The sequence below is a fragment of the Rattus rattus genome, chromosome 1, assembly GCF_011064425.1.
Source record: "Rattus rattus isolate New Zealand chromosome 1, Rrattus_CSIRO_v1, whole genome shotgun sequence".
In the NCBI taxonomy this organism is placed as follows: domain Eukaryota; kingdom Metazoa; phylum Chordata; class Mammalia; order Rodentia; family Muridae; genus Rattus; species Rattus rattus.
Genome location: NC_046154.1, coordinates 96,797,533 through 96,823,277, shown reverse-complemented (window position 1 = coordinate 96,823,277; position 25,745 = coordinate 96,797,533). Strand labels below are relative to the sequence as shown.

Genomic DNA, 25,745 nt, shown 5'->3' with positions numbered 1-25,745 from the left:
AGGGTTGTAAAGCTGAGAGGGGAAGCTGTTAATCGCTGGCGTGAGTTTCAGGAAAAGTTCAAACGCTCTGAAGAAAGAGCTCTGGATGCTACTTTAAAATAAAATAAGATTGTTGTGTCTTTTCAGATTCACTTGAGAGCAAATAACTGCTATTAAAAAGGGGGTCAGAGGCTTTCTAGCTGGAGTAATGGTTATTAAGCTGAAGAGAAAGCAGTTTCGGTAGGGCTTCCTTAATGAAAACAGAACGAGCTTTGTGGAGGCTACAGAAAGGTAACTTTGGGTGTTTATCCAACCAAAGCTACAAGGACCCAGCATCGTGTGCATCGCCGGGGGTGATGGCAATGTTCACCAGGCCCAAGGAGGAGAAATTAGGAAAAAGAAATGATATGGGGAGGTAGTGGGGTTGGTTTCCACGCCCTCCCTGCTTTCAGACTTCAGTGCTAAGTAGTGCACACACAAGCAGTGCTCTGTTGAGACAGTGAGGATGTATTTATCATGGCTTATTAAGAATCAGACTCAGAGAAAAAGATTCACACTTAACCTTGCAGCTTGAAAAACCTCCACTGGTCCTGGTTCTATAGTGCCCACTGCAGAATGGCCGGGACAACAAGAAGTAAGTGGTGTTCCTCATCCAGGGCACAGGTCGGAACTCTGTGTGCACGTTCTTAGCCTTTGAGTAGGCCTAGAAGCCTGTTCAGTATCTGCCACACAACTGTATCCTTTAGGGTATTATAAGACTTTAATGAAATAGCAAAACTATGTATGCCTGTGAAAATTCGTAATTGAGAGAGTTAAAAAAAAAAAAAAAGTATTGTGAAAGGGCACTTAACCTAGAAGAAAGTACAAGTTACACACAGATCTTGACTCAAATATTGACCAAAGCCCTCTCTAAAGTTACAGGTTAGAAACCCACTCTGGGCCATATGGATAGTGAATGAAAGGTACTAAATGTACTTAATACATGAAAATACATATATGAAAACACATGAAAATATATTAAATTTCAAAAAACACAGGAGAAAAATTAGCAACCATTTTCAACTTGCCAGATACTGGTAACCTACCCTATGCAGCGAATCCAGACATTTTACATGTTGAATAAACGATATCTTAGAGAAATTTGTTCCAAGATGCAAGCTAATTAAACCACAAGTGGTTCTCCCTTTGAAGTTAGGTGTCAGTTAAACTTGTCCTTGGTAAATCCGCTAAGCATTGTTATTTATTAATTTGGCAAATATTTACTGAGTTTTATGTATACGCTGGCCATCCATCCCAATTCTGTTGAGAGAAATCAACTTTATCCTTTAATGATGCATCGGTGAAGGACAAATGACAGTGGACAAACACTCTAGGCACAACAGCAAGTGCTTTGAAGAGCAGGGAACAGGATGATGGGTTAAGAGTGGTGCAGAATCAGAAACAGCCTGTCTTAGAAAAGACACTTAAGCTCAGATCTGAACAAAAGGAGCAGGGGCAGCAGAGGAAGGTGAGCTGCGAGAACACATCTTAAACGTAGTATAAACATCACAGTTGGGAAAAATCATGGCTGCCAAGTAGGAAGAAGAATCCAAGTCTGGGGGGGTGGGGAGGAGTGGAGTCTGGAATCAGAATCCTGCTACCTGTATTTGTCTTTTATTGTTAGGATAATGAGGAACCGAGAGGTTTTCCACAGAGTAAGGGGCATGGCACAATCTAATCAGAGAGTGTGGACTTTGATGGGAAGAAAGGGCAGTAGAAGAGGATTAGAGGGCAGTGAATAGGGCAGGATGGTGGTGACATTCAGGGAGGAAGGATAACAGAATCTAATTCCCAGCCAGTAGCACTTGTTCACCGGCTGTCGGTAGGAGTCCAGGGAAAGAGCAATCAAAAATGGCTTCTGGTTTGTGAACTAGACAGATGAAGCATGCAGTTGATATTCAGTCTGGAGCTTGGGGACAATGACAGAAAGTAAAAATGGTCACATTAACAGCACAACACACACACACACACACACACACACACACACACACAGTGTCGTTTTTGTTTTTTCAGTCATGGGGCTGGATGAGCTTACTTATGTGAAGAAAAGGAAAGTTTGAGCCTGAGATTTAGAAGTTACCAAAGGAAACTGGAAGGGAATGGCCAGCAGGAGGGAGAAGAGGAGTAAACATAGCTGGGGTGTGTCATATAAAGGATGGTATGCTCCTGGGAGGCAGAACTCTACTTAGGTCTGAAAACTGCCACAGTGAGCAAGGTAGCTGTGAATGGCCATTGCACTTCATAAGATTGTGGTTCCTGGGCAAACTCTAACAGTCAGAGGACTGAGGAGGAATAATGAGAGGTAGGGAGGAGAAATGGTGAATCATGACTCGCCAGGCCATTGTGCTCTGCAGGGAAACAGACAAACAGAGCTGGATTGCCAAGCTTTCATTTGGATTCCTCTTGCCTGTAGACTACGGATGGCATTCTTCTTCACCTTTCTGAGTGTTTTTAATCCTTTAGTCATGAATACTGTCAGGAGCCTTTTCCCCATCGAACTCCCTTACCACACTTGGTCTCATGTCTTCCCTTACCAAAGGGTCTTGGGCCAGTTAGTTGAAACTAAAGAAATCAAACCCAGCTCTCCTGGAACAACTTGCTTCTTTTTACGAAGATGAGTTGAAAGAGATCTTTCCAAGTAACAGAGTTTATGAATAAAGTCTCTCTAATGAGTCTTTGGCTTCTTTCGACATGTTGCAGGTTCATACTCCTTTGATGACTGAAAAGTACTACAACTTCAGTTCCCACGGTAGTTAAGTGCCTAGGCTTTGCTCAGTAGATTAGGAGTTGGTGCTGTGAATGGAGTCCAGGGTGTGAGTCTGCAAGCACCAATTTTCTTATTCCTTGGAAGTTATTTAGTGGAGGAGGAATGAGACTCGATTGGCCATGTATCTGTTTTTCTTCTTCGAAATACAATTGCTGTGTTTTTTGTAGTCTAGAAAGGCATCTCAGAGCCAATAGACAATAGTATCTTTTGTCAAAATAGTGTAGATAGAAAGGGATACACACACACACACACACACACACACACACACACACACACACGTTTGTGAGCCACCATGTGGTTGCTGGGATTTGAACTCGGGACCTCTGGAAGAGCACCACTGAGCTATCTCTCCATATATATATATGCCTTCCATGGAAGGTGGCAGCCTGAGCAAGATGGAGAGGTCACACAGCAAAAGAGAGAAATACAAAGAGATCCAGGGCTTATGAACAACTTACTATTAACATTTGAATGTGGTGAACGGTTCACCATATACTCACACATTTGAACACATGGTCCCTAGCTGGTAGTAATGTTTGGGGTAACATTAAACCTTTGAGGTTCACAGTGAGGGTTCAATTTCTGTCCAGGTCTGTGTTTTATAATCTACTCAGATATGAGGAACTCTAGCTGTGTGTTCCCACCTCCAGGAATTGTCATGTCTTCCCTACCATGATGGACTGTAGAACTTAAAACCACGAACTAAAATAAACCCTTCCTTCCATGTTTCTCTCAGATATCTGGACATAGCAATGAACAAAGTAACCAACATAACTCAACTTCAAGAGAATCAACACGGGTCCCAAGAATATTATATTAACCCTTTCCAAAACTGGTACAACCAATGACTTAAGTAACTACTTCCTACTGGGCCCCAGATGTCAAAGGTTCCATCATCCCTGTAAGGATCCAACTCCAGCACATGAATCTTTGGGAGAGGGGGGTCACATGCAAACTTTATCTAAGATGCACCTCATATGCAAATACAATCAATAAGTGCTTGCTGATGGCTTTCCATGAGCCAGCCACTGATTGGTGACACTGCAATGATTCAAACAAAGCCTCATGATATCATGGAATTTAGTTTCTAGTGGAAGAATACAATAAAAATCACATATAACTGAAATAGTAAAATTAGTTATACTAATATGTGACATAATGCCAATTATGTAGCTTAAGTAACATTTATTTCTTACCATTCTGGGGGTTGGGGAATCTGAGATGAGGATGCTAGCCACGATTAGGTCTGAGTGCACACCTCATTGGTTAATTCACATGGTAGCAATATGGAGAGGCTAGTTGTAAGGACACTCATTCTATCAAGAGGCCCCATCCCCTCACATAAATCTAATTACCTCATGTGCTGGTTTGAATGAGAATGGCCCCTATAGGTTTGTAGATTTGAAAGCATAGTCACCAGGGAATGGCACTATTTGAAAGGATTAGAAGGATTGTTGGAGGGCTTTGATGTTTCCAGGGCCCATTCCAAGCTTGCTTGCTACTGCCTGCAGATCTTGATGTAGAACTCAGCTCTTCCTCCACAACCGTGTCTGCCTGCCTTTGTGCCACCATGCTTCCCACCACGATGACAATGGACTAAACTTCTGAAACTGTAAGCAAGCCCACTTTACTGCTTTCCTTTAGAAGGGTTCCTGTGGTCATGGTGTTTCTTCATGGCAATAGAACACTGACTAGGATCCATCATAAGGTCTCCACCTCTAAACAGCATTACATTAGGAATTGGGATTTCCATATGTGATTTGAAGGGGGAAAGTTCATTCTATAGCAAACAGGGATTTTGATTTTAAATGGAGCTGTCAAGGAGGGCTGCATCGGAATCAAATTCTGGGCTTTTGGGATTTGCTAATAGATGGGGGAATGACCTGAGCAAATGGACAGGAAAGGAGGTGTCACTCATGGAGACAGGACTTCCGGGTAAAGATTAAGATCTTAGCTTTCAGTAGGTGTGGTGTGAAGTTTCTAATATATTCAGGTGGAGCTACTAAGTAAGACTGGGCAGTTAAATAAGGCTGATTCTAGAGAATACACATATACTGGATAGACTGTTTGAATACAAGTGGCAGTTGAAGATGTATGACTGGGGCAAAATCCAGGAAGTGAGTGTAGGATAGAAAAAAAGTCTAGGGAGTCAGCTCTGGAGTGTGACATCATTGGAGATGAAGGAGACACGATAGAGGCCCAAAAGCATTAATAAGCAAAGGAGACTTAGCCGATGGTGTTTGTGGGAATGAAGAAAGTCTAGAGCAAAATCTACAACAAAATCTACAACAAAGAATGGGTCAACTGCTAGGAAATCTACTAAAATGAGAACTGGAAAGTGAGTTTGGTGAGAGCTACTTGGCTAGTGGAGTACTGAGTCATTAGAGGCTGGAAGTATGACCCTTCTTTTGTGTTACTAGAGGGCAGGATGATTTTATTTTTTAAAGATGGAATAAGCATATTTGTATGCTGAGGATTGAGAACCGGAAAACCTAGCTTTAGAAGACAGAATGTCCTGTAGCCATTTCCTCATTTGCTTCAGCTAAGTGGACAAGTAGATGACTGTCTACCCCAGTAAGAGAGAAAGTAGGGCATGGGGACCTGCCTGCAGGCAGTGACAGGGAGGTGTCAGTCTGTACAATCTCTTCTCCGATTACTTTCATTTGTTTGGTTTTTTTTCCAGTGAGGAAGAAGTTTCAACAATGGAGGATAAAGAGGAGGAGCAAGTCCTGAGGACAATCTAAGGGAACAGAAGAAAATTAAATTGCAAATCAATGCTACTATGTGAACCTGTGCATATGAGTTACGCTCCTCTTCAAACCTCTGGGAGGGGACATCTCTGTTGTTTTAATTAAGTTCAGCGGGAAGTGAAAATGCAGTTGCAGCTAAATGCAAACAAGGTATATCTGATCTAAACCAAGTAAATAAGCATACGGTTTAGATTAAGGAGAATGGGTAGGAAAATGCCTAGTGTGTAGCCATCAAAAAGATCAAAATGCCAGCTTGCACGGAGCCATATTGGATTTGGGCCTGGCCGCTTTTTGACTGCATGGCTCAAAGTGGCTAGGTGACTTTGGGCTGTTTTGCCACAGAGACTCACCCCTAAAGATGACTGCCATAAGTCTTAAGATTGTTGGATAAAGCCTCTCCCATGAATTTACGGCACAGGAGTATAACATTCAAGGGATGCCTCAGCTCGAGCAGATACCAGTTATCTCCTCAGTCTACACCCAGTGTCTCCACCACCTGACCTCATCGCCTGACTTCTTTGCCTCCAGCTATCACTGCCTATACCCTCATCTCCCCCTCCTTCATATTTCACAAAGGTCACTCCCCCTACCTGAAAGCCTTAAAAGCTGCAACATTCATCCCAATAAACGATACCTTGACAACAGAATCTTGCTTGGTCTCCTTCTTCTCTCGCCCCCCATTTAGGCCCAAGGGTAGCGCCCCTTCGGGACCCTGAATAACTGGGTCCCCGCTGGCGGGGACAAGTGGCGCCCAGGTCTTTTATACTATAAAAGAATAACGGGGGAGATGTAGTGCCATATTGGATTTGGGCCTGGCCACTTTGTAACTGTATGGCCACAAAGTCATGGGATTGTTGGATAGAGGCCTCTCCCATGTATTTACGGCACAGGAAGAAAAGACCAAGTAGTAAACACCCGGTGTCTCCAATGCATGACCTCTGCTGAGCCCGGCTGATGCAAGTGGCGCCCGAACACAGGGACCCCGAAGTACGGCCAACTACCGGACGACGGAGACAGGAGATCCGCGGAGAGATTGAGGACTCTCAGGCTGCATCGCTCGTGCATCACTGGAGAGGGAGGTAAGACCGGTCGAATAAGTGTCGTCCCATCGCCATGGGGAAGGTATTGTCTAAGGAGGCTTGATTCATAGGAGAGATCAAGCGCTCATTCAGGGAGAGAGGAAAGAGTTAAGAAAAAGGATTTAATCAATTTTTTTTGTTTTGTTGATGAAAAGTGTCCTTGGGGTAAAATGGGCTAGAAAAGGCCTTGATGATTTGGGCTAGCGTAAGTAAAACTTGTAATAAAAAAGGGACAAGGTAATGGTAACGTGTTTTTGTGTATGCGTTCTTTTAGAGTTATGTTTTAGTCTTTGGACCCTGACTAGAGATAGTTTACACCCTAGACATGAGAGAGAATGGGTTTGGGGAAAACAGTCCTCCCGGACTCTCTGCAGATGCTTTGGAGAAAGAGAAAAACCTTTTCAGAGCTCTCCTAGGAACAGAGGGAAAGCAGGAGACGTCCTGCCTCTCTGCTGGCTCCTATTGGAGAAATGCTTATTTCTGGTTCTGGGTTCCATAGGTAGGATATGTGGGTCCCTTCGGTGGGACACCATCTAGTTTTTCCCTCTATGTCTATTGTTTGTCCTTGGTGCACCAAGCTGTCCATGTCTGTCAGTTTATGTCTGTGGTTTTTGTTTCTCGTTGTTTAAATGTTTTGTGTTTCATGTTTAAAAGAAAAGGTTAAAATTTTAAATGCTGGTTGATTCACGCATTGATGTAGTTTTAACTCCTTTCAAAAAAGGTACAAATAAATAAAAAGTTTCAATTGGCTTTTGGAGCCTACATCTGTAGCTAGAAGCCTAAGTCTGCTGGGCAAGCTCCCCAGGGGGCTGGCTAAATGTTTACACGAGCCGATCCTAAAGGCGCCAGCAGCCCCTCAGCTTCTTTGGTACAGGAGCTGATGGCTGTTTCTCTTAGAAAAATCCCTGACTTATTATTAGACTTAGCAGGTGACAAGGTGCTTCTCTTAAAATCATAGCTAGAAAAGTAAAAATGGTGCTTGGTCTAAATATTAAAGATAGGTGTAGCCACTTCAATTTTGTTTCTGATTGGTTTTAAATGTATAAATATGCTCTACATGCCTTGGTTATGGACTATTGGCTTTTAAGTTATTGGATATGGTTAAAAAGGTATAATATTGGTAACAGAAAGTTGACATAAAGCTGGTAATTTGGATGGAGTCATTCTAGACAACATGTGGCATGAGCCAACCTAGGGAAACAGGTCTAAATTGAGATAATATTTTTATGGAATTCTTACTTTAGAAACTAGGCTTCTAAAAGAATTTAGGGCAATGTCTCTTTCTTGAGGTATTGGAGACCGCACCATCGATGCGCTCATATGTAAAATTGGCAGTCAAACTTAGTAGCATGAAGGATAGACTCGGTGTTTTGGAGACTGGATTTTGGAGACTAGTTTGTTGGAGGTTTTGCTTTCCAAAGTTGTAGTTTGCCCTAAAGTTATGTGTATTTTGATGCTAATTCCACTGCCCCAAGGACAGCCGCCTAGTCACTTACTCAGGATCAGGTGACCTTGTGGTTGTGCTCTGGTGTTACAAGGAGAACTTAAGGATTGTGATTAAGGATTGCCAGTGTTGCATTGACTAACTCAAACTTATTTATAATTGAGAAAAAATCAAACAGGTAGAGATTGTTACAGGATTTACAAAGGATTGATGAGGTTTTAGAACTTGTGAGGGCATTATAGCCTGTTTGCTTACTCCAACTGCCATTTCAAGATAGATTTAGAGGATTGTTTTTATGCAGTTTGTTTACATCCTGGTGATTGTGAGTTTTTATTTTGTGAGCTTGCTTATAATTTTAGAGAGCCCATGAAGAGATATCATTAAAAATTTTTACAAAAGAGTGGCTAATAGCCTTATATTATGTAATTTTGTTGCTTCTTCAATGTAAGAAGTTAGAACTTTGAATCTTTCAGTGTATATGGAAATTTTTACTACAAACCTTTGCTCTCAAAATGAGCTTTAATATTTGGGGAGTAGCTATTGCTCCAAAAAAAAGATTCAATATTCATTTTTTAATATTTAAAACTAATTTTAAGCTTCTAAAGATATGTTAATTGACTAAGTACCTCACCTTACCAGAGGACTTAGGTCTTTGTTATGCACATTGGAGATAAAACTTCAGCTGTGTTAATACAGAATTGTAGGCTAGAGTCATGGAAGTATTTTAAAAAAGAAACCTGGTGAAACATACCTTAGTCCAAATAGCAATTTAATTGGTTATTACAAAATACTGATATTTGGCCTATTACATATACAAATTTCAGGCAAAATTGATAATTTTACTCCTTGCATGCTTTTGTATTTACTTTAAATTTGTGCATGCAACCCATAGAAAATGCGCTTAGTGTATTTATAGGTGGTTCATGTAATGAAAAGGCTACATGTATGATTGGATCACTTGTTTATTCTCTTGAGTTTCCCCTGCTTCAACACAGACTATTAAATTACGTGCTGTAGCCACTGTTTTTAAAATGTTAAAAAATCAAGCTTTCAATTCATATACTGATAGCCAATGTGTGGCTTGTGGTTTTACAATTGATTAAAAAGTTTTCCTTTTTTTTTAGATACTACTAGCCCTCAAATTTTACAATTACTTAATGCTTTATTAGAGGCAGGTTTTCTACTTGAAATCAGTGAGTGATTTCAGTGTGAATTGTCTGACAACTCACTGTCCTTTCAGTGCTCTGGCTCAGAGAACTAAACAAAACCATAGACCCAGCTCTTTGATAATGGTAATGGAGTTGATAACACACCCTCACGAAAAGAGGAAAACTCCATTTGCTTACTTTCAACTCCCATCCTCACCTTACCAGCTCAGGGATTTCTAGTACGACTGAATCTGGACAGAATTTATAGGATTTGGCATCTCTAATTAATGCTTATGTTTAGGTAAATAAAGCTGGTGAGGGGCTGGAGAGATGGCTTAGTGGTTAAGAGCACTAAGTACTGTTCCTTTGTAGGCCATTTAAGAACTCAAACTGGATTGCCTGGACCCCTTAGCAAGGGAGGACAATGATACCAGGCAGATTATAGGCCTTATATAGAAACAGTTAGTCAAAAAATCTCATTCTTCATATATATCCAAAACAATAATGCTGGAGACAATAATTTGATATAAAAGTCAATTTATAAATACAAGTGCTCAGTGTCCTCAATTTAATCCTCAAGGACTTATATTAATAAATAATATTTTAACAATATTTTAATAAATAAAAGGGGGGAGTTATCCCTGTATGCTAAAATATGCTCCTTTTATTTCAATTTTAAAATTTGGATGCCAAGGAACACTCTGAGTTTATGGCACCCTACAACTAAGCATACTTCTGCCTAGGTGAAATAGAAAGATCCAACTATTGGCATGATCCTGTTCAGATATTTTATATGGGGAAGAGGGAATCTTTGTGTTTTTTCTACAGGATGCTACAAGAGTATGCCAGCTGCCAGAGGTGGTTGCTGAGACATGCTGATCCTGGGAGCATGAAGATTCAGCTCTCCTGGTTCGGGTCCCTGGAGTCATTCCTGTGTCCTTGGAGGAATATGGAGGATTCCCCCTCATCTTTTGTCATCACAGAAATTCTGGCGTTGCTACAGTCAGTGTGTCCCGTCCCACCGCGGCCTGCGCTCCGACCCTCTGTGCACTGCTGCTTGCGTAAAGCTGCTGTGGACTGGGAAACTCTGCCCTGGTTCTGCAGATCTCAGACATGGTTCCCTTGCCTGCTGGTTGTTCCAGAGAAGGATGGCCGATCCTGAACTGTCCTGGGAAAGACCTTGGCATTTTCGCTGCTATTGTAGCAGCCATTACTGCTACAGACATTGTGTCTGCAGTGTCTGGAGTTACCCTCCCCCAATCTGTTGTTAGGCAAGTGGGTGAACTTTCTGGAGTAGTTGCTAACAATTGGGAATTCTAAATTTTATTACAGGAGAGGCTTGACTAGGCCCTTGGTGGTATGGCCATAGCAGCTGAGGAGAACCAGATGAGATGAGGTGCCCACTACATATCAGGAGAGGCTCAATTTCCACAATCTCTTAAAGTAGTGCCATCTGGCCCCTGCTCTTTCATCCCTGGGCTCAAATAAGAGGAATGAGAAGATGATCCAATGTAGCTATCCTCAGCGATGGACAACTTCCTCTGACCCTTGACCAATCTAAGACATGGAACCTTGAGGGCGACAAGGTGATCCTATGACAGATAAGGCTGGGGTTCGAGAGGTCGATCCTAAGACAGAGGTGGCTACACCCCGTTTAAACGTACAGGCTGGTCAAATGCTCCTCTGCCCAGTTTCTCCCACAATAAACACACACGTATAGCCCAGAACGGTGTGTTACAGCATAAGTTCATTCCTAGCCATTGGGGTGCAGTCCTAACTGCAAGAGTGGCTCACCATGGCCGAGCTGGGCACTCTGTGAGGCATGTCTGATCTCTCTCAGACCACTACTTCCACCTAATGGTTTTTTATAAAAGAAAAATGGGGGAGATGCTCGGAGCCATATTGGATTTGGGCCTGGCCGCTTTTTGACTGCATGGCTCAAAGTGGCTAGGTGACTTTGGGCTGTTTTGCCACAGAGACTCACCCCTAAAGATGACTGCCATAAGTCTTAAGATTGTTGGATAAAGCCTCTCCATGAATTCTACGGCTGGGAGTATAACATTCAAGGGATGCCTCAGCTCGAGCAGATACCAGTTATCTCCTCAGTCTACACCCAGTGTCTCCACCACCTGACCTCATCGCCTGACTTCTTTGCCTCCAGCTATCACTGCCTATACCCTCATCTCCCCCTCCTTCATATTTCACAAAGGTCACTCCCCCTACCTGTAAGCCTTAAAAGCTGTAACGTTCATCCCAATAAACGAGACCTTGACAACAGAATCTTGCTTGGTCTCCTTCTTCTCTCGCCCCCCATTTAGGCCCAAGGGTAGCGCCCCTTCGGGACCCTGAATAACTGGGTCCCCGCTGGCGGGGACACCAGCTCTTAACTTTTCCTTTGCTACAGTAATGGTCAAAGAAGATCGATGCTCAGAAAGTTAATGGAGCAAAGTGCTCTGGTAACATTTTATAATGAGCTGAGTTTGGCAGTGACCCCTGGCACCAGAGGGACCTGGTAGCCTGAGACTCATGGAAGCTCTGAAGCGAGACACAGTGGCAGAAGGGGAGTCTGCAGAGCACACAGTATCTCCAGAACGACTTTGAAAAAGGCGGGTCTTACGGGAAGATGCTTTGAAAGTGTGGTCTCCTGAAATTAGAAGGTGGAGCAGGGCCCCACCCGATGGAGTACGGCTCCCGGGCAGGCATGAGATAACGAAGGGCTGAGTAGGGCTGAGCTGCTGGTGCTGCAGTCTCTGCTGCTTGCCCTGTGTGGGGAGGAGAGCAGAGTCAGTGCTGCCAGCAGCCATACAGGGCGAGCCCAAGAGTGGGCAGGGCAGCCAGCATCAAGGGCAGGGTGCTGCGCATTGGCCTGGAATCTTTCATGGATTCTGCCGTCACTGCAAGGGTCACCCTGACTCTGGTCAACGACAGGACATCTGAGAGGAGTCTCAGCTATAGTCCAGTATTTATGATGCTTCAGAAACCTTGAACAAGACCAATGACTTGCTACAATAAGTATTTGCATGTAAAACTGTTTCGTTAAAAAAAAAAAATTGTGTGACGCACTGCAGACTGCAGTTGTCACTTTAGTGATTAAATGGGCCATGGAAAGGTGGGGAAGATGACTGGACTGACGCAGGATATGGCAGAGCTAGAGACACTGTGGCTGTGGTCACAAGTGTGGGGGCGCAGCTGTGGCTGACCTGGGAACATGGCGCTGCTGAGTAGGGCCGACAGAGTGACATGTAGCAGCTTCGAGCGTGTGCACACTCTGCCCGACAATGTGCTGCTCAGGCACATGACTGCCCTGGCGCTGGGCAGTAACAGGATGTCTGAGGTGGAAAATGGTTCATTTTCTGGATTGGGCCTCTTAGACCTCCACAGTCTGCGCTGCCACTGGAGACTGGAGACCATGTCGGTGTCCATGATTTGTGGCCATCCCCCGAACCCCCGCTGCCAAAAAAAAAAAAAAAAAGAAAAGAAAGAAACCTATAGACAGGAAGCCATTAAGAGAGTCCTTTAAATTTGTGATAGGGATGAAGTGTAGCTCTTCAGATTCATGGAGCAGAGGTGGGGGGAGGCCTCTGGTTTCCTTAAGGGGCTGGCCACTATTTGTTCGACCATGTTCTAGTGAGCATATAAACAATAAAAACTGGGCTTTGCTTCTGTAAGGCAAAGGACACTGTGGTTAGGACAAAACAGCAACCAACAGATTGGGAAAAGATCTTTACCAATCCTACAACAGATAGAGGGCTTATATCCAAAATATACAAAGAACTGAAGAAGTTAGACAGCAAGGAGACAAATAACCCTATTAAAAAATGGGGTTCAGAGCTAAACAGAGAATTCACAGCTGACGAATGCCGAATGGCTGAGAAACACCTAAAGAAATGTTCAACATCGTTAGTCATAAGGGAAATGCAAATCAAAACAACCCTGAGATTTCACCTCACACCAGTGAGAATGGCTAAGATCAAAACTCAGGTGACAGCAAATGCTGGCGAGGATGTGGAGAAAGGGAACACTCCTCCATTGTTGGTGGGGTTGCAGACTGCTACAACCATTCTGGAAATCAGTCTGGAGGTTCCTCAGAAAATTGGACATTGAACTGCCTGAGGATCCAGCTATACCTCTCCTGGGCATATACCCAAAAGATGCCCCAACATATAAAAAAGACACGTGCTCCACTATGTTCATCGCAGCCTTATTTATAATAGCCAGAAGCTGGAAAGAACCCAGATGCCCTTCAACAGAGGAATGGATACAGAAAATGTGGTACATCTACACAATGGAATATTACTCAGCTATCAAAAACAATGACTTTATGAAATTCGTAGGCAAATGGTTGGAACTGGAAAATATCATCCTGAGTGAGCTAACCCAATCACAGAAAGACATACATGGTATGTACTCATTGATAAGTGGCTATTAGCCCAAATGCTTGAGTTACCCTAGATGCCTAGAACAAATGAAACTCAAGACGGATGATCAAAATGTGAGTGCAGATCGCTCATGAGAGACACAGCCAGAATACAGCAAATACAGAGGCGTATGCCAGCAGGAAACCACTGAACTGAGAACGGGACCCCTGTTGAAGGAATCAGAGAAAGAACTGGAAGAGCTTGAAGGAGCTCGAGACCCCATATGTACAGCAATGCCAACCAACCAGAGCTTCCAGGGACTAAGCCACTACCCAAAGACTATACATGGACTGACCCTGGACTCTGACCTCGTAGGTTGCAATGAATATCCTAGTAAGAGCACCAGTGGAAGGGGAAGCCCTGGGTCCTGCTAAGACTGAACCCCTAGTGAACTAGACTGTTGGGGAGAGGGCAGCAATGGGGGGAGGGTTGGGAGGGGAACACCCATAAGGAAGGGGAGGGGGGGGGGGGATGTTTGCCCGGAAACCGGGAAAGGGAATAACACTCGAAATGTATATAAGAAATACTCAAGTTAATAATAAAAAAAAAAAAAAATTAAAAAAAAAAAGAAGAAGAACGAAAAAAAAGAAAAAAAACCACAGAGAAGACAAATAAATGGAGCAAGTGAGCCTGCACCCTGGGAAAGCTTTCAAATTTTTAAGCTAGGCTAACTCCTTCAATCACTATGCATTGTTCAAGGCTTGGGAACTTGTCTAGACTGACTCAAATTTTTCTGTTTAATATTTTAGTTTCCCAAAGAACAGAATGTCATATGTCATAAATGCTTACAATAGTCTAAAGTTGTTTGAGATTGATAATGCCTATTCTCTCTGTGGTTGTAACACTTCTCCAGGTTTAAAAAAAAATCTGTATCACAAAAGCAAAAAAAAAAAAAAAAAAAAAAAAAAAAAAACTGGGCTTTGTGTATTTGGTTTCTTTTCTTCCTTTCTTTGGGGAGGGGACAAGGGTGGAAGGGTGGACCTGGGAGGACTGGGGAGTGAGTGTCATCAGGATGCACTGTGAAAATTCCCAAATAATCACTAAAAACATTATGTTGGAAAAAACATTTTATAAATGATTGTTAAACTTTTTTTTTTTTTTTTTTCGGAGCTGGGGACCGAACCCAGGGCCTTGCGCTTGCTAGGCAAGTGCTCTACCACTGAGCTAAATCCCCAACCCCGATTGTTAAATTTTTAATTAAAAGTTTTAAATTATGTGCACTTAGGCTTTTGACAACTTAAAAATTCATTGTATACATTCATTGCATATGGTATTGTGCTAAGGAAATTTTCACACAAGCATACATTGTACACTCAGTTATGCTCTGTCCATCAAATCTCTCTCCCCGTTTCACCCATCTCTGCTCTCATCGGTTCCCTCTGTTACCACAGACAGGTTTGTTTTTACTTTCATTTCATAGAGACACACATGATTTTATGTACATAGAAAATCTAGGGACCACAACCGACAGAAAACGTGGTATTCGTCTTTCTGAGACTTGCAACTATCTGAGACTGTATGTGAAGCATGACGCTCCAGCTACGTCACATAAGTGTTACAGCGTTCTCAAGGCTGCCTGAAGGGCGCTGCAACGGAGGAGAAAGCCACACAGCTTGCCTTCCTGGGCATCATGTCATAGTAGTACCACAGCTGAGGCGGCAGTGGTACAGCTCGTCTTCAGAGCCAGCCGACATGCTATTCCACTGTGTGCTGAAGAGCTGTGGAGCTGCCACAGTGTTATGATGTCATTACTCTACTCTACAGGGAAAGCTCCGGAAAAGAGGATATAAATACAGAAGACACACTTACGAAAAACCAGAATGGAAGTGAAGGCCTTTATTAGGTTAAAGATTTCCATAATTGGGGCTGGAGAGATGGCTCAGCGGTTAAGAGCACTGACTGCTCTTCCAGAGGTCCTGAGTTCAATTCCCAGCAACCACATGGTGGCTCACAACCATCTGTAATGGGATCTGATACCCTCTTCTGGTGTGTCTGAACACAGCTACAGTGTACCCATGTATAATAAATAAATAAATCTTAAAACAAAAAGATTTCTATAATTATAAAGATCTCATTGAAATAAATGTCCCATAATATTTATGAGTAATTCAAGGTAAAATTAAAAGTGGTAAAAAGCAATTAAAAACCCACTAAAACTATATTATACACCAAGTCTCAAGAATATATTATTTTCCAATTTTGACTTAATAATGAATGTGAAACTGTAATTAATACAGATGACATGGTATTATACTTTTCTTTTTCTTTTCTCCATCTTTATTAACTTGAGTATTTCTTATTTACATTTCAATTGTTATTTCCTTTCCCGGTATCCGGGCCAACATCCCCCAACCCCTCCCCCTCCCCTTCTATATCGGTGTTCCCCTCCCCATCCTCCCCCCCATTACCACTCTCCCCACAACAATCACGTTCACTGGGGTTCAGTCTTGGCAGGACCAAGGGCTTCCCCTTCCACTGGTGCTCTTACTAGGCTATTCATTGCTACCTATGAGGTTGGAGCCCAGGGTGAGTCCATGTATAGTCTTTGGGTAGTGGCTTAGTCCCTGGAAGCTCTGGTTGGTTGGCATTGTTGTTCATATGGGGTCTCGAGCCTCTTCAAGCTTTCAGTCCTTTCTCTGACTTCTATCAATCCCATTTGAAATCACAAAGTAAACATTACTGGTAAAAACAGTTAAAAATTTCAGGGAAAATGAACGCAATAAAAAGGCAGATATTGTATTTATTTAATTTCCAAATATTTTGAGGGAAAAAATTTCAAAATCATATTTTGAGGACACTTCATCATAAAACCACAGAAGAACAATGAAGTACCAGGGCATGGAGTAACAACACCACTTTCTGACATCCAGTAGACATGAAAAGGGACAGAAACATTTCCTGAGCGACTGGTAGTAAAGGATACACGAAGTCTCAGACATGCAGAGGGCAGTGCGGTAGCTCAGCACCTCCTTCAGACAATGAACAGGGCGATTGTCTGGTGGAAACGCATCTCACCTCCGTGACGGGAATGCTCGACGCTCGGTAGGAAACTACTTCAATGGTGAAAATGAGGTTGGAATCAGGAACATATTCTGCTGAGACTCGAGGTAATTGACACTTTCCCGAACTGGAAAGACATTTTAGAAGACAATGAAGCTATCAGCTGAATCAAATTTGTTCTAAAAATAATTCATGCCTAATCAAACAGCTCACCAGCAGCCACTACTCTGGGATCCTCATGGGACCAGTGTCTCCCAGCTGCTCGGCTGTCGGCGCTCTCGTTCCACCAGAGGACATGAACTGCACGAGTAAACCATGAGTTAGCTGTAATGTTTTCATAACAGGCAGCTTTTTCATTTTTGAGACTCTAATTATATACATTGTCCCTTCCTTTTCTTCCCTCCAAACCCTCCCATATAACCTCCTCGCTCTCTTTCAAATTCACACCCTCTTTTATTGTTATCTGCATATACGTACATGTAGTACGCATGCATGTGTGTGTACTATACTCAAGATACAACCTTATAGCAGGTATTTTTTAAAATGTGTGTGGCGCTGGGCATGGGGTCTAGGACCTTTTGAAAGGATGCAATGAATGCTGGGTAAGTACTCTACCTCTGCTCTACATCCCTGACCCTGACTGTGTATGTGTATCTCTGTGTGCTATGGGTGCACATGTGTATGTGCACAGGTGGAGAGCAGAGGTGAGTGTCAGGTGCCCTCTTCAACTGCTCTCTTCCTGCTTTGATACAAGGTTTCTCACTCAATTTGGAACTTAACAATCGGGCTAGACTAGCTGGCAAGCTTCCTACTTTCACCTTCCCAGGGCTGAGACTGGAGATTGTGCCACTGTGGCCAGCTTTGATACGGGTGCCAGAGATCAAACACAGATCATCATGCCAGTACGATCTGTCTATCCACATTGGAGCCCTAGGAAGTTATCGCTGGTGTCATGCACATACACTGTTCTAGCCTTTTATATGCAACAGTTCTTAGCTCTTTGCATTCCTTTGCCATTCATAAAACACTGTCAACATCAATAATCAGAAATAAATATTTTTTGTTTGGGTTTGTCCATAATTTTTGCATTTATAAAAATGTATATTTATATTTTCATTTAGAAACCATATCTTTACTCCAACATTATTATTTTGAAATAAATCATGAGGCTTTTAGAAAAATGATAAAAGGAATTAATATTTTTTTAAAGACTCTTCCAGTTTCTAAACAACTATGAAATAACTCCAAAAGTATTAGCAATTGCATTAAAAAATAAGATACAGGGGGCTGGAAAGATGGCTCAGCAGATAAGAGCACTGACTGCTCTTCCAGAGGTCCTGAGTTCAATTCCCAACAACCACATGGTGGCTCACAACCATCTGTAATGGAATCCAATGCCCTCTTCTGGTGTGCATGAAGGCAGCTACACTGTACTCATACATAAAGTAAATACATCTTTAAAAAAAAGTAAGATACAAATCAGTGTTTTCATACCTAACACCCTCAATATTAAAATCAATGTCAAAAACTCCAAGAAACATAGGCAATCACCAACATTCATCACAGTCTCACCTCTGTTGAGGGCTCCATATTCAGTGTGGAAAACACCAACTAGTGTAGAGTAGCCAAGCTCAACATGGGCGTTTATTGCCCTTTTGAATGCGTCACCCCATAGAGCTGGGCCACCAGGCTTCATCTGAAAGGTAGCCAGTTCATAGACTCCTGGAATTGACAGAATTAATCAAATGATTAAGTAATTACTGACCTGACACTATTCAGGCCATTAGCTTTGTTTGACTCTAGGAGTGGGAAGTGACCATATATGTATGTTTAAAGGGTCATCTCCTGGAGCAGAGATTGAGGGAACTGTCAAACAATGACTGGCCCAACTTGAGAGCCACCCCATGGGAAAGAGCCTACCCCTGACACTATTGATGATATTCTGCTATGGTTTCAGACAGGAACCTAACATAACTGTCTCCCAAGAGGCTTCGTGCAACAGCTGATGGAAACAGAGGCAGAGACCCACAGTCAAACATTAGGCATCAAACATCAGGGAGACTTGTGGAAGTGGGTCCCCGCCCCCAACAACTGAAGCTGGGGCTGTCTCTGACTCAGACTCTGTTGCCTGCTTCTGAATTCCTTCCCCCTAGTTGGGCTGCCTTGTCTGGCCTGAGTGGGAGAGGACGCACTTAGTTTTGATGGGAGTTGATGTGCCAGGGTGGGTTGGTACTAGGTGGTAGGAGGGTTGTACTGAAATGAGAGGAAAGAGGGGGGCTGTGTTTGGGATATAAAGTAAGTAAGTAAATAAACAAATAAATTAATTAATGAAAAAGTCATCTGTATATACAGATTTATGCAGAAGTATTTGTTAATCCTTTGCATTATTTTTCCTCATTTTTATGTTTAGAAGTTTTTGTCTATGTTCAAGGTTAACCTTAATAACTAAGGAGAAATAGAAGTTATGTATAAACAATTACATTAAATAGTTTTAAATAGGATTTTAAGCTATGTAATGTTTTTGATATTTTTTTTTAACCTTTAGTCAGAAATATAAAGCAGAAGTAAGAAACTGGAGGATAAGTAGATCTGATAGAAAATGAAAAAGAACAAGGGCACTAAAGAATTATGAAAAATTTAGAGGGAAATAACATTTATGCCCAGTGAGAGGGCTCAGTGTGTAAAAATGCTTGCTGCCAAGCCTGACAGAGTTCAGTCCTTGGAACATATAAATATAAGGAAGCTGTTCTCTGACCTGTGTGCACTAGGCATGAATATACACTACATAAGTAAATAAATGTGAAAAGTGCAAAAAAAGACCCAAACCAAAACAGACACCAAACTCACCAAGATTACAACACCATTGCAAGAGGTGGCACCTGTCTTTGGACAGCACTGAGAGCAAAGGGCAGGCCTAAGTGCACCAGTGCTGCATACCTGGTGGCCTAGGTCCCAGAACCCAGGCTAGAGGGCACAAGGGAATGAAGAACAGACAGACACACAGACACACATACTGCCAGGGATGCTGGGGTCAGGTGAGATTCTGTAACGTTGCTGCTACCACCACGACCTGAAACTGCTTTCCCTTGGTTTTGAGGTGCAGCACAGGGAGCAGGGTTAGCTGGCCTAGTGGGAGGTCCTGTAGGTGAGCAGTGTCAGGCTGTTAACATCTAGGAGGACCCTGCAGCTGCTGGCGCACAGGATCAATCATTCATAAACACTCACACTCGAGTCCTAAGGAAAGGGTGGCCATTCCTCTTGAGCCTGGCGTATGGGTAACAGCTTTGCCAACAACTTCCTATGGGTCTGAGGCCTTGTGTATCCCGCACAGGCTGTGCTCATGTTAGAATGCACAGTCACTCGGGGCTTCCTCTGCTCCCTACAGGGAAGGTCTCAATGAGATTTTTCAAATTTCTTCTACTCAAAAATGTAGTTAGGAAAATGGGAAATAAAAGCTAAAATGTTACGCTTTTATAATCTGACATTTGTTTGAAACTGGATTGAGATAAGTTTCTTTAAATAAGCAAGAAGACATATCCTAAGGAATTGCTTTCAGAGTGAGAAAGAAGAGGACAGAAAGGTTAGCTGCAGTGTACCTTGGCAGTGCCAATTAATTCTGTCCCTCCAGACAGTCTATTCTATATAAGAGATGTGTTTAACCTGAAATACTGTAATCTGTGAGAGGTATTTTTGTATTTAAATGCTTATACTATTTAAACAGGTATGGTATTACATGTCTATAATCTCTGTGTTAGAGAGTTTAAGGCAGGAGAATTGTGAATTTGAGTTCACCCTGGGTTAAATCATGAGATCTTGTCTCGAATCCTAAAAACTATAATATTTTACTGATTTCTTTTCTATATTGTAATTAGGCTTTAGTCCCTAACGATTGGAAGGGCAGGTGAGATGGCTCAGTGGTCAAGGTTACTGGTTGCTCTAGCAGAGAAGCTGGATTCAATTCCGAGCACCCACACAGCAGTTCACAGTTGTCTGTAATTCAAGTTCCATGGGATCTAATGCCCTTTTCTGACCTCCCCAGGTGCAAGGTGTGCCAGCTGTGTACAGACAAACATAGGCAAAACACCTATATACATTAACAAATACATACATGCAAATATATGTTTGTATATGTATATATATATATCTTACTTTGAAAAATACTTCATTAATTCTCATTTTTCAAGAATAAACAAAGATCAGTTTTTAGATCAATACTCACAGCGTCATTCCTACAGAAAACAAATAATTCATTGGTTTTTGTTTTCCAGGAACACTTTTTTTTTTTTTTTAAAAACCACTTAACATCCCAACAATTTCAGTCATGACAACTCGCAATGCCTAAGACAGACTCACCTTCCTTGGGAGGTGTTTTTATTTTACACCATGGCACCAGGTAGGTAATCTCAACCTCTTGTTTATCCATGAAAGCCAAATTTGAAATGAGGAATTGTTCTTGCCATTCCTTATCCTTGGCCAAGGCTTTGCGGACGGCAGTTCGATGAGCAAAATTATCTATGGTAGAAAAAAGTGGAGAAAAGTTGATACTGTTTTATTTAAAATTGTCTACCCCTCCGTGGATTTCACTCAGATGAGCAAGCAGTTTATCCACAGCCCACGAGAGATTGTTTTACGGCTTTGAGAATGCCTACGTGGGAAGATGTGCTGTCTTCTTCAAATCACAGTCCTCAGGGTAAAAGACAGAGAAACAGCTATTGTAATCTCTCTGAATGGGCTTCACAGGTTTTACCACTCAGCCGGGTACAGGAGTTAAGTTACTGTTTGTTTCTCAGTCTGTGATATGGGAAAATAAGATAACATCGACCTCCAGGTTTGCGATGAGGATTAAATGAGCCCATGAAGAGGGTTTAGAAGAGACTTTAGTACTTAGCACCAAACACATGTGGATTCTTCTTATTCAACTGAAGTGCCTACCTGACAGGCCCAGCTGAGGGAGAAATACTTTGATAATGATGGTACTGTGGTCAAGATATGCCTTGAGCGAAGTGACAGAAGTGAAAGGAAAATGTACCCATCAAGCCCGTTCTTCCGGCGAACAAAAATGGTGTTGATTATCACATTGTTAGTCTCCTGACGAGTCATGTTTTAACTGGTACAGCATCTGACGCCTATATTAATTTTAATGAGACTTGACCTATGATAGGATGGAAAAGTCCCAGACTGTGCTGTGTTAGGTACAGTATGAAGAACTTGCAGAGTAAAGCATTTTTTTGAACATTAATTTGGACACTGATGGAAAAACCCAAAACAAAATGATTAAAGAGTTCCTTGGGTACCCGCAGGCCCTGACGCAGACTGAGAAGACCAGACACAGGAGTAAGAAAGTTCACAGAGCTTTGACATTTGTTCTGTGGCACGAGAACATCCTCAGTTCCTCTGCCTTTGTCTCCATTATAGAACAAGATAGTGAATTCTTTGAAACTATGAAGAACTTAAAAGTGATTGCTAAATATAACAAAATTATTAAGTCTTAGGGTTGAGAAACTTAAAAGTTGATGGCCCCCTCAAAGGCTCTAAATATGAGAATTATTAAAATAATAACTAAAATGTCAATACCCAACTCTAGCTCTTTCTGTTAATAGGATACTTTCATTTTATATTTTCCACAAATTTGGACTTTTGCAAGCACAGATTTTAATTTTTTAAAAGATATATTTTCCCAACAAACCATTCTAAAACTCAGAATTAAAGTTAGTTCATCATATTAGAGATTCATGAGATAATACATCCCATACATAGAAATCTCAGAGGTTAAGCCATTGGTCGCTACAAAGTGGTCACCAAGTAACGGCTAAATTTACTATATTGCTTTCAAAATGTTTCCTTTAGCAAAGTGTATGTTCAGTAACACGAACAGAAGAGCCAACCCTCACAGACTCCTTAACAATGAGCATTGTTTGCATGAAGCAGAAGCTGTGTGACTCGTACCATACTTCCAAATATGGAACACTCTGTTTATTCTGCCTCCAAATTCTACGGTCCAGTATCCAATCATCTCAGAGTGAGCTGTCCGAAGGTGAACGTATTTCTGAAAATTCTGCAGGAACGCATTTGTCTTTGAGGGCTTCAGAGAGTAGGTGCGGAATTCATACAATGTCCCATCGCTTTGCCTGGGGCCTGTAGCAAAAGGTGAACATACCTGAGAAAGACAGGGCACATTGAAATATTTTGGAAAAGATGTATCATTGTTGTTACAATCATATATTTGAGCCTGGAAAGAAAGGACACAAAGCAGACTCATAGTTCTTATTTCTATTTTTCCTGTCAATTCTTTATAGACAGACATGTTTATGTAGAGATTACCAATAAAGGTAACTGCTCTTAAGTGTGCTAAGCAGAGTTACTTTTTTTCGCTGGAGGACATCTTTAAGCACTTTTTCATGAAGAGTTGCTGATATGTAATCACCAAGGTTGTAATCATGTTTCCCAGGGAGCCTTGTAACTTTAGACTTCTCTCTTATGGAGTCAAAACCTGTAGTCAACAGTACGACTCACTTCAAAAAGACTGCACATCCTATACGTGTCTTTTTGACAGACATAATGTATGTTGAAAAGGGAGACTTCAAGGAGGCAGAAGTGTTCGGAAACAGTTTCATGTTGGGGCTCACCGGCCTTGTATCCACTGACATTAGGGAATCGGGAATGTTAAACACACAGGGGCCTCTCCTCCATGGAGGGATTATCTGTTTTCCAGCCCACAGGATTAGGAGTGGATGTTGTTGGGGATCTGGTGACCTTTTCCCTATCAGTGGTAGCAGACCTCACCACCTTTTGCTGCAGAAGCAGATCTCACCCAAATCCCCAGAATGATTAGTCCAGACTCCCCTCCTAGACTGTTACCTTTAGCTCCAGTTAAACCCATCCTTAGGGGAGATGTCCCAGGTACTTTATCACCTGCTGACCTCTATGCTATCAGTCAGAGACCACACTAGATTCTATGCCCTTAAACTATAAAACCCACCCTCATGTCACATGTACTTTGCAAAGGAGTTTCTATGTAATCATAGCTTAAGTTTACATTACACTTGGAATTGGTGGTTGTTGTCTGAAAACCTACAATGGGAGTGTTTGTTTCTGGAAATGTTTCCCCAAACTGTACTGTGTAAATATGCTTAGGACAAACTGCCCAGAATTAGACTCCCCAAAGTCTGAACCAGTTTGACGATGTCAATCTGAACCCAGTTTTCATGCTCATCTCTCTGCATGCTCACAGCTGTGCCTGGACACCTGCAGGGACCTCCTCAGTTTCAAAAGATGCAGTATGAAGTAGGGCAGTTAATGCACCCGGTTATATCAGGTTGATGGACAAATCCTTTAATAGCCCTATCCTTTGTATGAAAACCTTCATGTTGTGCTTTAATAACTGCTAGAAAGCACCTTGCCATTAATTATCTGGGTCTGGTCACACACACACACACACACACACACACACACACACACACACACACACACAGCATTCTAGTTTATAGCACCATCCTAAGTGGGTTGAATTTTCATGTATCTACTTTCTGAAAGTGATTAAATGAGAAAAGTATTCAGAACCACTTTGGTAAATAGAGCTTTGACGAAATTAGTGCTTACCTCGATCATCTTTAGGACTAATGAAAGCAACAGGCTTTAACTCTACTTTTGTTTATAAGACATAATTATACATGAGTTTATCCTGTGTACAGGGTTAACATAACCACCCAAGTATCTCACTTCATTCACGATTATTATGGGTTACGTTTCTATTTTTCCAAATAACTAAGCTTGTTATAAAAAACACTGCAGGTGCTCCTGGGTGTGGTAGGAATGCCTTTTTTTGTTTGTAATCACACTCTAAATAACTGCCTTTTACTTGTAGTTTAAAATACGTAATACAAGCTGGAGGGTTGGCTCATGGTTGCCAGCATTTGTTGCTCTTGCAGAGAACAAAGGTTCCACGTCCTGCACCCATATGGTGGGGCTCAATGGTTTGTAACTCAGATCCCAGGACCCTGAGTTGCAGGGCAGGATGCTCCCAGAGCGATCCTGAACATCACAAAACGCCGACATTTGAACCAGGCAGGAGCTGTAAAACCTCAATGAGTGGCAGTCGCGATAGTGAGAGCTGCAAGAACGCAATGGTCAGGGCTTCGGGGACGCCCCGTGCTAGAGAAAAGCCTCTGTCCACTGTCTCCGGTGGTGATCTCCTCAAGCCTTGGGTCTTGATTGAACCGGGTATTGGCTAGACCGATCAGGGGTCTGCCAGCAAGTGAGAGGGTGTATACTCGCGCCCCAGGCCCCACCCACCTCCCTGTGCCTCCCAGGCACAGTACAGGCCCCGCCCACCTCCCTAGGCTAAGCTCGCTCCCCTCCCCCCCCCAGGCCGCGCCCACCTCCTCAGGCTAAGCTCGCTCTCGCCACAGGTCGCACTGTCCACCTCCCTGCGCACGACTCCCGCACGCCCCCGCGGTCCCTACCTGAGGCGTCAGAGCCCGCGGGGCCAGCGCCGTCCTCAGGCCGCTTCGGAGCGCGAGCATGGTGCTGCCCAGATAGACCGCAGCGGAGCAGTGGGACACGCGCTCTTTCCGCTTCCTTGTGCGCTCCTCAGCTTTAGTTGGGTCCGTGCTAGACTGGGCGGGAATTGGAGGCGCGGCTCCGCCCCTCCTCGCAGGCGCCAGAGGCACAGCCGGGGTGTGGTCGGTGGTGTTAGCTGTCTCTTTGCTAGGTTCCTGTGAAGGTTGTGAAGATCTGGACACTGAACCCGATTCTGTTCCCCATCCTGGGCCTTCACCTCATCTCCTGTATGGCGCTAACACTACAAAATGTAGGGCGAGGCGTGGATGCTTCTCCGGGTGGGGTGAACTTGTAGCAACCATCAGCGAGCCTTTGCCTTTATCACAGAGTACTCTGCATCCCCATTGCAACCCCAAACCCCATCCCCAACAGGGTCTGGGAGGCACCGAGAACAAAGATGGGTTACTTTTCCTGGAGCCCAGAAAAGTGGGTCTGAGGGTTTGACACGTGGAGACCGAAATTAATTTTGTGTGATGTGAAAGCTGACCTCTGACGTTCTCTGATTTTTGGCCCTCCAAAAACTTCAGTTTCAATTTATATTTTTCTAGTGTGAGTTTATTTT

The 25,745-nt window shown here is 42.8% G+C and overlaps 1 protein-coding gene across 1 annotated transcript; it reads right to left on the bottom strand.

The window, feature by feature from the left end:
* Positions 1-16,346: 16,346 nt before the first annotated feature.
* On the bottom strand, positions 16,347-25,238 carry LOC116901770 (protein NipSnap homolog 3B). The gene is made up of 6 exons (XM_032903912.1): positions 25,087-25,238; positions 22,571-22,781; positions 20,978-21,136; positions 18,197-18,346; positions 16,838-16,924; positions 16,347-16,751 (listed from the first exon to the last, which is right to left on the bottom strand). Exons 1-6 carry the CDS (start codon positions 25,144-25,146, stop codon positions 16,675-16,677), a joined length of 744 nt encoding a protein of 247 aa, XP_032759803.1. The 5' UTR covers positions 25,147-25,238; the 3' UTR covers positions 16,347-16,674.
* Between the last annotated feature and the right edge of the window lie 507 nt (positions 25,239-25,745).